General features: G+C 43.0%; 1 protein-coding gene across 8 annotated transcripts in view; it reads left to right on the top strand.

The window, feature by feature from the left end:
* Positions 1 to 15,441, top strand: part of LOC121271017 (protein quaking) — a 731,453-nt gene that overhangs the window by 520,456 nt on the left and 195,556 nt on the right. For 7 of the 8 annotated variants that reach the window (XM_041176759.1, XM_041176737.1, XM_041176719.1 and 4 more), the window contains exon 4: positions 5,991 to 6,134. The exons of the other annotated variant lie outside the window; for it this stretch is intronic. In XM_041176759.1, coding sequence (XP_041032693.1) covers positions 5,991 to 6,134 — 144 coding nt within the window. The remainder of the gene's footprint in view (positions 1 to 5,990; positions 6,135 to 15,441) is intronic. 8 annotated transcript variants of the gene reach the window in all.

Below are 15,441 nucleotides of genomic sequence, written 5' to 3'. Positions count from 1 at the left end.
TCTGAACCCTGTCCAGTTTCCAGTGACACTGCTAATATCGGACAATCAACCGAATACTAAGAGGAAAGAGTATATTATAGCAGTTATTGCTTTTATTCAGTTTTTTTCCCTTTACTTTCTTTAAATGAAAGATGGGCGGGCACAATAATTCATAGCAGAAATCCACATTGCAGTTAAGGATGATTTCTCGTAATTGTATTTATTTTCTTAAATTATCACTGTAATTTGACAAAGTCCAAATTAATATATAATTTATGGTCCCAGATGTTGAGACGTAATTAAGAAATCAATATTTTATACAAATCAAAAAGTCATGGTAGTAATTTTAGGATTAATTAAATAAATATGAGTGGAAAATATTCATCTTCCTTGACTGTCAGCTTCATTAATCAGCCCAAGTAGCCTAAATGGATTTGGCTCGAGGGAATGTCCCCAGTCATATGGCAGTCCAGTGTAGTCACTCCTATCATTTGTCACCCACATCTTGCAGAGCCTGCGGAGCCACAGCATCTCTTGAGGTTGTATGATGGAATTTTGTTCAGAAGTTTGGTTGATCTTCAAATTTTGCTTACCCTGAATATGGAATTTTCGTCAGAATTCAGCATGACCCTTTTGGACAGCACTTTCCAATTGCAGAGCACTCTATTGTAGTGGGATAGGAGGGCAAGAGAAAATCCAACAAAAAAGATTATCTCTTGTGGCTTTGCTGTAGTTTCTGGCCATGCCAGTGTAGTGATCTTCAACCTGGAAAAGAAAATTGTCATTTCAGCTATGATGCAGGATATAATCAGAAAATGTTGGTTTATAAAATCAAAACCTAAATTAGAGTCTAAATTATAATTAAAGCTTAAAGCCTAAGTTATATTAATACCCATTTCAGCATATTTAAGTTCCTGGAAGATTGAATTCTTAATTGGACTGCTGGGGCATAATTGGAGGTGTTTTTATTAAGGTGTTGGATTATATTTTATAACAAATTAACTGAGGTGAAAATGTTATGGATCATTATTCAATATTCTTACACAACAATTCCAGCTAAAGTAAGACCTGATTATTTCAAATGAATGGCCTGCCATGGCCCTACAGTGGAGGCAGTGGCATAGTGGTAATGTCACCGGACCAGTAATCTAAAGGCCCAAGCTAATGGTCTGGAGACACGGGTTCAAATCCCACCATGGCAGTTGGTGGAGTTTGAATTCAGTTAATAAATCTAGAATTAAAGAGCTAATCTCGGTAATAATGACCATGAAACGATTGTTGTAAAAACCCATCTGGTTCACGGAAATCTACAGACTCCAGACCCACAGCAATGCAATTGACTTTTAATTGCCCTCCGAAATGGTTTGTCAAGCCACTGGATGGATCATCTGGCATTGACCGAGGCACTAGGAACGACAACAGCAACCCCAGCTGATCCTGCAAAGTCCTCCTAACATCTGGGAGCTTGTGCCAAAATCAAGAGAATGGTCTTAGAGACAAATAAAGCAACAGTCTGACATTGTCTATAAGGCACGTGAGTATGACTATGTTCCAGACTCCTCCATCACTATCCTTGAGTATGTCCTGTCCCATGGACAAGACAGTCTCACCAGAGGTGGTGGTACAGTGGTATACAGTCATAAGGGAGTTGCCCTGGGAGTTCTAAACATTGACTCCCAATGAAGCCTTAAGGCATCAGGTCAAACATGGGCAAGGAAACCTCCTGCTGATTACCTCCTATCATTCCCCTTCAGCTAATGAAGCAGTATTCCTCCATGTTGAACACCACTTGGAAGAAGCACGAAGGGTGGCAAGGGGACAAAACGTACTCTGGGTGGCGGACTGCAATGTCCATCATCAAGAGTGGCTCAGTAGTACCATTACTGACCCAACTGGCCAAGATCTAAAGGACATAACTGCTGGAATGCGCCTTTGGCAGGTTGCTGAGGGAACCAACAAGAGGAAAAAACCTACTTACCTCATCCTCACCAATCTACCTGTCGTAGGTGCATCTGTCCATGTCAGTATTGGTAGGAGTGACCACTGCACGGTCCGTGCGGAGGCAAAGTCCCAGTTTCATATTGAGAAAACTACCAAGTTGTGTGGCACTACCATTGTGCTACATGGGATAGATTTCAAACAGATTACCAACTCAAAACTGGGCACCCATGAGGCGCTGTGTGCCATCAGCAACAGTAGAATTGTATACCTCATGGCCTAGCATATCTCCCATTCTACCATTACCATCAAACTGGGGGATGTAAAGGAGATATCTTTTCCCCCCTAATGTTACTGTGGGATACTGAAGCAGGCTTATGGGGACTGTGTGCATATGTGTGTGTTTGTGTCTAGTTTAATTAAACTACAGACGGTCAGACTACAAGGTTGGAATCATCAAGAGGGCTTAGGTGTATAACAGGCATTTGAAATGGAGATGAGTAAGCTAGGATGAAGTCTCAGCAGATACAGTGTGAATGGAATTTGCATTCTTAGAAAAGTTGAGAGTTTGTTTGATTTGCAAAGGGATATGATAAGATGTTTACAACTGGCAAGAAAAATAAAGTGGTTATTAAGTTTATTTTTCCTGAAAGTGTTGGCCATAATGACAACATGAAAGATTTTTATATCTTGTGAAAAGTAACTTCCAAAGCAAGGATGCAACAATGGGATTTACAGATCAAAAGGGAGAAAATATATTTAAAGATGGAAAGCTGTATAAGGTGTGGCCGTGTGAGACCTTGAAATGTGCACTGTGTGAAACAGACTTGTGGAAAAAGCCTCTAGTCACCCTGGAGAAGTTTGCTGATCCAGTAACCAAGGTTGTGTTAAAAGCCTTTGGAATTCCATTGTCAAATGAGAGGGAGAAAGAAGCTGTGAAATACCTCCCTTATTGCAACAGTGGGTGCATGTGGTAATTTTGCTGGATGTTTTATAGGTTACAAACCTACTTAGGCTGTTGCCTGAAAGGGGTGTGTAGTTGGGAGTACTTAAGTAGAAATCTTGTGGAACTGTTATAATACTATATGTAACTGTGTAACTGTAATCTTGTGTGTTTAAGTTTTCTTTTTTTAATAGATGTTTTAATTTAAACTTTAAAATCTCTAAAGGTGGTAGTGGACTCATTACTTCTGACTTCAGTTCACAAACCTTCTTGTAATAAATACAAATTGCAAAATCGTTGTAGTAGTGTGACCAAGTTTCCTTTTGGGATTTGATCAGCCCGGCAAATACCACCTGCCATATCAACAGGGATCAACCCTGGTTCAATGAAGACTGTAGGAGGGCATGCCACAAGCAGCACCAGGCATATCTTAGAATGAGGTATCAACCTGGTGAAGCTACAACACAGGATTACTTGCAGATCAAACAGCGAAAGCAGATGCTATAGACAAAGCTGAGTGATCCCACAACCAATGATTAGATCAAAGCTCTGCAGTCCTGCCACATCCAGTTGTGAATGGTAGTGGATGGACAATTAAACAACTAACAGGAGGAGGTGGCTCCACAAATATCCCCACTTTCAATGCTGTGGGAGCCCAGCACATCAGTGCAAAAGACAAGGCTGAAGCATTTGTAACCACCTCCAGCCAGAAGTGCCAAGGAATGATTCATCTCGACATCCTCCTGAGGTCCCCAGCATCACAGATGTCAGTTTTCAGCCAATTCAATTCACTCCACATGATGTCGCAAAACAGCTGAAGGCACTGGATACCGTAAAGGCTATGGGCCCTGACAACATTTCAGCAATAGTACTGAAGACATGTGCTGCAAAACTAGCTGCACCCTTAGCCAAGCAGTTCCAGTACAGCTACAACACTGGCATCTACCCAACAATGTGTAAAATCGCCCAAGTATGTCCTGTCCACAAGAAGCAGGACAAGTCCAAACCTGCCAATTACTGCCCCATCAGTCTACTCTCGATCGTCAGTTAAGTGATGGAAAGTGCTATCGACAGTGCTATCAAACAGCACTTACTCAGCAATAACCTGGTCACTAATGATCAGTTTGGGTTCTGCCAGGGCCACTCAGCTCTTGCCCTCATTACAACCTTGGTCCAATCATGGACAAAAGAGCTGAACTCAAGAGTTGAGGTGGGAGTGACTGTCCTTGATATCAAGGCTGCATTTGACCAAGTGTGGCATCAAGGAGAGCAAGTAGAACTGGAATCAATGGGAATCAGGGGGGAAGCTTTTCAGTAGTTGGAGTCATGCCTAGCCCAAAGGAAGATGGTTGTGACTGTTGGTGGTCAATTATCTCAGTTCCATGACATCACTGCAGGAGTTCCACAGGCTAGTGTCTTAGGCCCAAACATCTTCAGCTGCTTCATCAACAGCCTACCCTCTATCATGAGGTCAGAAGTGGGGATGCTCGCTGATGATTGCACCATGTTTAGCACCATTCATGACTCCACAGATACTGAAGCAGTCCATGCCAATATGCAGCAAAACCCAGACAATATTCAGGCTTGGGCTAATTAGTGGCAAGTAACTTTCATGCCATATAAGCACCAAGCAATGACCATCTCCAGCAAGAGAGAACTTAACCATCTCCCTTGGCATTCAATGACATTACCATTGCAGAATTCCCGACTATCCGCATCCTGGGGGTTACCATTGACCAGAAACTGAAGCAGACCGGTCATATTAACATTGGCTAGAAGAGCACACCAGAGTCTGGACATTCTGCGGAGCGTATCTCATCTCCTGATTACCCAAAGCCTGTCCACCATCTACAAGGCACACGTCAGGAGTGTGATGGAATACACTCCACTTGCCTGGATGATTGTAGCTCCAACAATGCTCAAGAAGACGGATACCATCCAGGACAAAGCAGCCCACTTGATGGCACCCCATCCTCCACCTCCAACATCCATTCCCACCACAACCCATTAACAGTGACAGCAGTGTGTACCATCTACAAGATGCACTGCAGGAACTGACCAAGGCTCCTTCAACAGCACCTTCTAAACCTTAGACCTCTCCTACCTCGAAGGACAAGGGCTGCAGATGAATAGGAACACCACCACCTGCTAGTCTTCCTCCAAGCCACACAGCATCTTGACTTGGAACTATATTGCCGTTCCTTCAGTGTCACTGGGACATAAGCCTGGAACTCCTTCCTAACCAGCACTGTGGGTGCACCTACACCACATGGACTGCAGAGGTTCAAGAAGGTGGCTTCTTGAACCAACCATCAACTTCTTAAGGGCAATTAGGGATGGGAAATGTCCCATGAAAGAATTTTGAAAATGGCATTTACATCATAAGCCTTACTTAATCAAGATGTGAGTATATGGAACCATGTGACAATATTAGAAATGCAGGTCCCTTTAAGAGTAAACCAGGAACTAGCTATAGAGCAAATTGGGCGCAGGTGATGCTCATTGATGCCTGTACTTAAGAGCTAGGTTTTTCCCCAGTCAAAGGGTTTTGCTTCTAGACAGGGAGAGCATCCAAAAGGGAAGAGTGGAAACTGTTTTTTGTACTGAACTCTAGTTTTAACAATAAAACAGTTATGATTCACAAAATATCTTAGACTGTCTGATTTGATAAATGGATATCCACCTATTAAACATCATATTGTACATTAATAATATTTTTTGAGGGAAATGTTACATCATGAATTGTTTAACGTGATAATTAGCATGGGGGTGACAGAAGCAATGAAGAGGCTTGGACATGAGAATACATGCGTCTCATCTTAAACTTGGTGTGGCATTTAAATACTGCAATTTCTTGTGCCATTGAGGTGCAGGTTCGTCTTTCTCTCACCCATGACTTTGTGGCAATTGGATGTATGGTGCTAAGCAGGGAACATGTTGTCTTAGGCCACTCTTGTAGGTGATCAGTTACAGAAAACCACACATAGAGGCATAGAAGAAGATTCCATCTATGTGGGTCTTCTCAGTTGAATTATGGTCAGTTGGGTAAGCAGACCTAACAAACAAAAATAGCTGACTTCCGTTTTGTTTTTGTTTGTAAACAATTTATTTTGCTCTATTGGTATTACAGGAGGAGCAAAACAGAGGCAAACCCAACTGGGAACACCTGAATGAAGACTTGCACGTATTAATCACTGTGGAAGATGCACAGAACAGAGCGGAAATCAAGCTAAAGAGGGCAGTGGAAGAGGTTAAAAAATTGCTTGTACCAGCGGTAAGTACCTTCAACAATAGATTCCAGTTTCTCCCATGTAATTTAACTGAAAGTTTTGTGTACAGAATCAGAAACAATTGACTAAAACATACAAATAAAAATTCTATAAAAGGAAGACAATTCTTTTTCTCTCATGTCAGTTTTTCCACTCACCTCCACAATGTGTTGTCTGCTAGTAAGGTTGTGGTTCCATGCAGCCCCTCCAAAACTTGGCTGAAATAATCATTTTTCATGTGAGAATCTTGACAATGAATGCTGGAACGTTGTTTGCATGTACGTGTTATAAGTGAGCATGTCCTCCCCCTGATATCTGTACATTCATAATGGGCTGATGGTAGATGCAAAAGATGTTATTCTTTGCTGATGTAAAATGTAACATATCATAGAGATCAATTCTCATGGAAAACATTAGCAACATATGGCACCACTTTTGATGGCATGTAGATTTGTGTCCACAATCCACAAAACGACTCAGTTTCTGCTATCAGTTGCATTAGAATGCAAGAGAGATCCGTAGAAGGAGGGAAAGATAATGGCCAAGGAGTTTGATGTCAACATACACAAAATGGATGGCTAAAGGTGCAATAATTCAGGAGGCATGTGGCTCTCATTCTATGTCCAAAGTGCACTACCTGCCATATTACATGGTACTGCTCATTAGGCATCTGGGGACATGAATGAAACTGGTTTGATTCATTGCACAGACAAATCTGAAGCCTAGGGTAGAATCTTCAGCTCGGTGAGCAGGGGCAGGCACTGTCACTGAGGCCTAAAATGATGCGGGGTGATGTCGGGCGTGCGTCCTGAAGTCACCAGACGTCATTCAGATTTTCAGTTCGGGGGCTGTGTGCCTGCCGAATTGTCAAAGGCCTATTAAGGCCATTTAACAATCAATTAAATCATTGACCTGAGCTGCCTGTCCAACCTTAATGTTAGCGGGCATGCAAAGAGCCCTGGCGGCCTTCGCATTTTTCATGGAACCTCATCCACGGGTGGGATGAGGTTTCATGGACGTTTTTAAATTGTTGGAAAAGTTTTTATTAACATTAATGGACATGTCCCAGCTCCTGTGAAGTTTCACATGAGGGGTCATGTCCTTAAAATTTTTTTCTCCCTTTATTCAATGTTTTATACGTGAAACCAATCTCCCTGAGGCACAGAGGTGCCTCAGGGAGATTTCTGAGCTCTTTCGCGCACATACGCGAGAGAGCGCACTCCCTGACAGCCTACTCCTCCCGCTTACACAGGGAGTGCTCAGCACTTCCAGGCACGCATCACACTGGGCGGGCCTTAATTGGCCCGCCCATGTAAAATGGTAGCACCCAGCTGATTGGGGGCGCCGATCGGCTGTGCGCCCACCTGCGCCCGCCCCCACACAATCCCCCCCTCCGACAGGGAAAAAAATCTCCCCCCTAATGTCCGTTCCATTCAAATGACTGCTGAAATCAATTTCTTCAGGTGCTCAGCAGTCAAACCATTGGTCTTTCAAGGGATCACTGGAAGCTGCCACCTGAAATCCAAGTCAAAAATGTTTTGACTTAGCTTATTGTAGAGGTGCAGGAGTGTCCTTCCTGGCTCCCTGTTAAAATTGTGGGCTGCTGACAGTCACCACTTGTCCCCATTCCTGACTGCTCCAGGATCTGAGTTGGCAAATCAGGCTGTTGCACCCATGACCGGTGAACAGCCTCTAAAGCAACGACTGGCTCAGCAGCTCGCCAGCTCTATCTTAATGTTACGACAGAACAATTTGCCCCAGTCTTGCAGCCAACCTCATTAGGCACAGCACCCCGATAACACCTCAATTTGGGTTCAGTTCAATTTCTAGGATGATGAGTTGGATAGTCAACAACAGACACCTTGTGGACACTACTTCTCAATGGCTTAGATTGAGGTTTTGGAGCTGTCATCTTAGCATCGGCTAGTGTTTATCATGGGAGGGAAATAAAAAATCAATTTAGCAGAGAAAAACGCAATGAAAACTATTGTTAAGATGATGGGAAGTGTCTTCTCTGTTTTAGCAGGTCACATGTTACAAGCCCATTTATACTCTCTTCTGATCATATTTGCTACCTCAGAAATTACATAGTTTTATTACTATTATTAAATCAATGTTTTACATCTATTTGCATATTGGTAAACTTGTAAATTAATTGACCTGGTAGTTATAAGACTGTAAACAGGATAAAACATAGCAGTAGGGGAAAAATATGGTTGTAACTTGATTTTACTTGCATTTTTTTGTAAATAGTGGATTTGATAGTTTAAGAAGAAAATGAACATTATATGGCTTTGTCACTGGAACCATCTGTATCCTACATTAAAGTACTTCCAATTGAGGGCTTAGAAGTTAGCTCAAGCTTTAGAGGTGAAATTTTATTTTCTTCTTGTTAGTGAATGTTTGACTTAGTCTCACATTTTGCTATTGGAACTAGGTTGCATTTTCAACATTGACTCTGTTAATCCCACTTGGGCCTTTTGCTTTTCACGGCTGTCCACTAGGCTTCTGTTTTTTTGGTTAAAAGTTTGCTGTTTATTCACATCATAATACTATTTATGAAATGTGTTATTAAATACATCTAATTTTAAATTTAATTACTGACCTAATGGGATCTAGAGTTATATCATGGAGGTGTGGGAGATAGCCTATTGTGCTTGCTAATTTGAATGTGAGATCACTTATTCAATGCAAATCAAAAAACTTGCTACCATACTGGGCAGAGCAGTCTGTTTGATCAGCAGCCCATTCAGCACCTTAAACTCCCCCCTTAACAGTACTGTGGGTGCACCTATACCACATGGACTGCAGTGATTCAAGAAGGTAGCTCACCTCCACCTTCTCAAGAGCAATTAGGGATGGGCAATAAATGCTGGCCTAGTCAGTGACGCCCACATCCCATGAATGACTAAAAAAACGTCCACTTAACTGCCATGGCTGCAATGTGTACTGTCTCCAGGATGCACTGCAGCAACTTGCCAAGATTACTTTAATAGCACGTTCATAACCCATGACCTCCAGCAACTAGAAGAACTTTTTTGAATAAAGGTGTAATTCTACAGTTCTCTGGCCCCACCTCTGTATCTAAGGATAATTGGAAGATTATGGCCAGTGCCTCTGCAATTTCCATCCTTACTTCCCTCAAAATTTCTGGATTCATCTCATCAGGTCCTGGTGACTTATCAACTTTAAGTATAGCCAGCCTTTCTAATACCTTTTCTTTATCTGCTGCTTGCAGCTCACCAACCTTATTTACCATGCTCTGTGCATTCACTTGCAGGCACTGTAAGCCTAACTTAGACCTTATTGCATTCAATTTTACTCTGACCTCACTGGATTCTGTGCTATTTCTTATTCTAGTTCTATCTGCCTCTCCCAATCCTTTCTGCACCTTGTTTCTTCTTTCTAATGTCACATTCTAGCTTCCTGCCGAGTTAGTTTAAACCCTCCTGAATAGCATTAGCGAACTGCCCCATGTGGACATTGGCTCTGGTTCTTCTGAGGTGCAACTTGCACAGCCTATGTAGATTCCTGGATTCCCCATTGTCCTAGAAGTCTATAGCCCTCCCTCCTACAATACCTCTCTAGCCACACATTCATCTGCTCTATCCTTCTAGTTCTATACTCGCTAGTGCACGACACCAGGAATAATCCAGAGATTACTACTTTTGAGGTCCTCCTTGCTAGTCTCCTTCCTAGCTCCCTAACATCTGCCTGAAGGACCCCATCCTTCTTTCTACCTATGTCGTTAGCACTAATATGGACCCCAAACTCTGGCTATTCACCTCCCCGCTCAGAGTGCTCTGCAGCTGCTTCATGACATCCTTGATGCTGGCAACATGGAGGCAACATACCATCCTGGAATCATGTCTGTGGCTTAAGAAATTCCTGTTTGTTCCACTATCTATAGAATCCCCGTTCACAATGCTTTTCCAATTTTCCTTTTGCCCCCCCCCATACAGCTGAGCCACCATTGTGCTGTAGGACTTGGCTCTGGCTGTATTTACCAGTGCAGCTCTGTCTCCTGGAAGCACTGCAGTGACACCAGATGCTGCACAAGTTTGAAAATCTGGAGCTCAAGCTGCTCCATCTGACATTTCCTATATATGTGGTTTTCCAGGTCATGAGAAGCATCCTGGAATTCTCACATGGAACAGAAAATTTTTAACCTTTCTGCTGTCCAGTCATAAGCATTAATCTTTACCCAGAATTAGTTAAGGATATTATCCTTTTATAACTTAAAATTACCAAATAGAGGAAAATTAAAGCAGAAATGAGGTATCAGGAAAATGAATCATTTTCAATGAGAGTTGCATTCGTACAACTCTTTATCACTCTTTAATATCTCAAAGAACTTCACATTTAAAAAAAAAAATTCTCTGGATATGAGCATTACTGACAAGACCGGCATTTATTGCCCATCCTTAGTTGTCCTTGAAGGTGGCGGTGGGTTCCCTTCTTGAACCAACAATTAAAAGTCAACCACATATGGCCACAAGAAGGTCTGACTGGACAAAGAAAATTACTGAACCAGTTGGATGTTTACCAACAGCTTCATTTTACTATTAACAGTTTGTTTTAGTTGCCATTATTTTTATTTTCCAACTGCCATGATTGGATTTGAACACTATGGGACTGAATTTTACCCAAAGCTGGGTCCGCTGCACCCAAAAGGGGGTCCTGAGCCCAAGTGGATGAATGGCCAATTTTACCAGTGATAGCCAATTAAGAGATCAGAAATGCTGGCCCAATGAGAGGACTAGCAGTTTGTCAGCCTTGGCACTGCCACCAATAGAGGTAGCTGCTGGGAGAAGGAAAGAGTTCGTCCACTTTGAGGTTCCCTTGAACGACTGCGAAATTATTTTTAACATGCCGGGGTCAGGTAGGCAAGCCTTGGTGATCTGAGAGATTAACCCTCCCGCGGGGCCAACTGTTGCCACCAGGATGGTGGGGGTGGGGACCGTCCATGTGTCCTCAAGTGGCCAGAAAGGAAAGCCCCCATTTCTGGAAAGTTTCTGGGAAGCTGCCTTTAATGTATCTGGTGGTGTCCCTGTGTGGCAGGGAGCGGTTCAAATGCAGCTGGGGTGTAAAGTGGCCTTTAATCGATCAGTTAATTGAATTGATTGGCCATGTGTGCCATTCCTGTTACTAGGAGTAATCCATGGCAGCTGGAAGATGTCGTGCTTCCTTCCTGGCACCTTCCACTGCCATTTTATGAACCCCCTCACCTCCAAGCTTGCCTACAAGGGCTGGTAACATTCCGGCCATAATCCCTGAATTAGTAGTCCAGACAAATGGTTTCCTCATTTGTTACATAACCACTACACTGTTGTACCTCAGTTCCACATAATTATTGTGAGGTGTTTTGTTTATCGTTTGGTTGACTACTGATTTGCTAAACAGATGATTAACCAAAGAGCTGGAGGCATACTTCCCCTAATCTTTCAGCAATACTAAAGTTTTGTACTACCAAACGAGTACCTCTTAATTCATAATTCAACAATATTTTAACAGGACTTTATAATGGGATCCATAATAGTCAGAAATGCAGTGATACGCAAAACTGTGTTAAATTATGTTGAATTATTAAGTTTCCATGTTAATTCAGCAATATTTTAGCTGGACTTCATAGTGTGATGCACTATATTCAGAAATACAGTCCGCAGAATCGCAGATGCCAGCCTTCAGCCAATTTGATTCATTCCATGTGATATCAATAAATGGCTAAAGGCACTGGATATTGAAAAGGCTATGGTCCTGACAACACTCTGACAATAGTAAAGAAGACTTGTGCTGCAGAACTAGCTGCGCCCCTAGCCAAGCTATTCAAGTCCAGCTAGAACACTGGCATCTACCAGATAATGTGGAAAATTGCCCAGGTATGTCCTGAACACACAATCAGGACAAATCTAACCTGACCAACACTGCCCCAGCGCTCCACACTCAATCATCAGCAAAGTGATAGAACGGATTGTGGACAGTGCTATCAAGTGGCACTTGCTCAGTAATAACCTGCTCACTGACATGCAGTTTGGGTTCCACCAAGGCCATTCAGTCCTGATATCATTACACCCTTGGTCCAAACATGGACAAAAGAGCTGAATTCAAGAAGTGAGGTGAGAGTGTCTGCCCTTGACATTAAACGATGTAGGGCATCAAGGAGCCTTAGCAAAACTGAAGTCAATGGGGGAAAACCTCTCCACTCGTTGGAGCCATACCTAACACAAAGACTTGGAAGTCAATCATCTCAGTCCCAGGACACTGCTGCAAGAGTTCCTCAAGGTAGTGTCCTAGGACCAACCATCTTCAGCTGCTTCATCAATGACCTTCCCTCCATCATAAGGTCAAAAGTAGGGATGTTTGCTGATGATTGCATAATGTTCACCATTCGTGATCCCTCAGGTACTGAAGCACTCAATGTCCATATGCAGCAAGACCTGGACAATATTCAGTCTTAGGCTGATGAGTGGCAAGTTAAATTTGTGCCATGCAAGTGCCAGGCAATAACCATCTGTAACAAGAGGGAATCCAACCATCTCCCTTGATCTTCAATAGCAGTATCATTGCTGTGTCCTCCACTACCAATATTCTGGGGGTTACCATGGTACAGAAACTGAACTGGACCAGCCATATAAATACTGTGGCTACAAGAGCAGGTCAAAGGCTGGGAATTCTGCTCCTGAGTCCCCAGAACCTGTCTTGCATCTACAAGGCACAAGTCAGGAGTGTAAATGGAATAGTCTTCATTTGCCTGGATGAGTGCAGCTCCAACAATACTCAAGAAGTCCAGAATAAAGCAGCCCCTTAATTGGCACCCCATCCACCACCTTCAACATTCACTTCCTCCACCATTGATGCCTAGTGGCAGCAGTGTGCACAATCTACAAGATGCACAGCAGCAACTCGTCAAGGCTATTTCGGCAAATCCAGATGACGATATAGTAAGGGCAAGGGGGCATCTGGGACCTCAGTGAAAAGCAGTCAAAGGTTAACCAGTGAGATTTATGAAGTGAGAAAGAAACAGGAGTGACTGAGAAGGACAGTGATTAAACTCATATCAGGCACAGTAGGAGAATTAGAGGGAATGAAAAGTTGGCTTAAGAGAAAAAATGTTTTTAAATGTAAATCTAACAACAGTTGACAATCTGCAGGAATGAGATTGAATCATTTAAATGTGTTTTTCAGTCCATTGTGGAGTTTTACTTGGAGCTGGTGTACTTGGTCACCGCCTTTGTCCCTTCCGACACAGTGTGCTCGGCCAGTTCCCCAGGCAGTAGTAGGCACATGGCGGTCTGAATCTCCCAGGAGCTGATGGTGTGCGCTTGTTGTAATGGGCCAGACGGGAAGCCTCACCTGCGATGCACCCGAAAATATCATTCACGACCGAGTTCATGATGCTCATGGCCTTGGAGGAGATGCCGGTGTCGGGCTGAACCTGCTTCATCACTTTGTAGATATAGATGGAGTAACTCTCCTTCCTCAACCTTCACCGCTTCTTGCCGCCCTTTGCTGCCAGTTTCTTTAAGGCTTTCTTGGCTCCCTTCTCGGGAGCTGGTTCCTTCTCATCAACTATCTTGAGTTTCAGACTCAGAAGTTGTCCCCTATAAGGCCACACAGTTGATTGACAGTGCATTAACAATTATCATGTCCTTAAAAGGATACTTGCACTCTTAATTACCAGACTTAATTATCTGTGATGAGTTTAATGGGCAATAAATGTGCAAATCCAGAAAGTTCTTAAAGTTAACAGAGAGCCTAAGACCGAGATGCCATGTGGGCAAAGCAAGCGGTGAAGCAGTGCAAATCAACCAGCAAATTCTGGCGATTCAAGACTCGTGGCATATCTCCTAAACTTCTGAATTTGTTAGCTGATTTGCACATTACTATTGGGGTGCTTCAGCAACATACACTATATTTCCAGCGAGTAAAACACATTATGGGCAGAATATTAAGCTCTGTGGGCGGAAACGTGCCCGACCCCACCCAGCGTAAAATGATGCACAATGACGTCGCGTGAGTTTATCAGCATGTCCGCCGACAATTAAAAGGTCTATTAAGGCCATTAAAAAGGTAATCAATATCGAATTTACGCTGCCCGTTTAACCTAATGGTTGGCTGGCAGGCGAAAACGCCAAGCGGCCTTTGCACATTTTAGGAAGCCTCATCCAAAGCAAATAAAAATAAAAGAAAAATTTCATGCTTGAATTAAAAACATTTCCCTGCTTTTGTGACAGAGTTACGCAAGGGGACATGTTTTATGACACTTTTATTTTGTTCATTAAGGTTTTTCAAAGAGCGCTTCATCTCCCTGAGGCAGCTCTGTGCCTCAGGGAGATTAAAGCGCTCTTTCATGAAGTTCATGCTAGGCCTGTTCGCCCCCCCCCCCCCCCCCCACCACCACCACCACCACCACCACCACCACCACCACCACCACCACCACCACCACTCTTATACAGGCAGCGCTGAGTGCTGCTGCTCGCATTCCACGCTGGGTGGCCTTCATTGGTTTGCCCACGTAAAATCGCAGTGCAGTGCCAATCCCGGGCAGCGGCCAGCTTCTCAACCGCCCCACCCGCCCCTGCTGAGCACCCTGGCCTAGGGCAAAATCCTGCCCTATGTTTTCATAGCTAAGTACAAATGCTAGGAAAAGAACAAACAATTTTAGTTCTGTATAGAAGTATTAAGAAGAGTTGCCCTTTTGAGAAACTTTTATTCTTAATTTCATTCCTTCTTTAGCCAAGTATTGTTCTCTACCAGCCTTATGAAAAGTTTGATTGCACCAACCAGCACCCCCACCATGTTCAGGCTAAAAGTACTTTTTGGTGGTGTCAAATGGGCTAAAAGTCTCCCAATGCAGTAATACTTTTGTGTTGGCAAGGCACTGAAGCCAGTGGTCTTGCTGTACTATAGAATTTGTAGTTCAATCTCCTCTTCTAAAATGTTACATTGTGCTGCCAGTTTATTCTATTCCTCGGTTTGCCCTTTCCCCTCCTGAAGTAAAATATTTTGTTGATAGATTTACAAATGAAATACTTCTTTGATCCCCCTGCTGTTCTTCATTTTCACATATCTTATACAACCTTCCCTGCCCAAAGGAGAAAATAACTTATCCCTTCTGTAATGCTGAGAAGCAACTACACTCCATTTTGTGCAGATTCTAGACAGCACCATCTTAATCTTGCATATGAACAACCATAGATTCAAAGCTTAATCCTCTCTCTCTCTAGAGAAACAGCTTCCTGTCACACTCAAAATACAATTTCAGATCAAGACCTTTATTGATATAAATATGATCTTTCCTTAGAAGTCAAA

Source organism: Carcharodon carcharias, chromosome 2 (assembly GCF_017639515.1).
Source record: "Carcharodon carcharias isolate sCarCar2 chromosome 2, sCarCar2.pri, whole genome shotgun sequence".
In the NCBI taxonomy this organism is placed as follows: domain Eukaryota; kingdom Metazoa; phylum Chordata; class Chondrichthyes; order Lamniformes; family Lamnidae; genus Carcharodon; species Carcharodon carcharias.
Note: the sequence above shows the minus strand (reverse complement) of the source record. Positions and strands in the feature narration are given on the sequence as shown.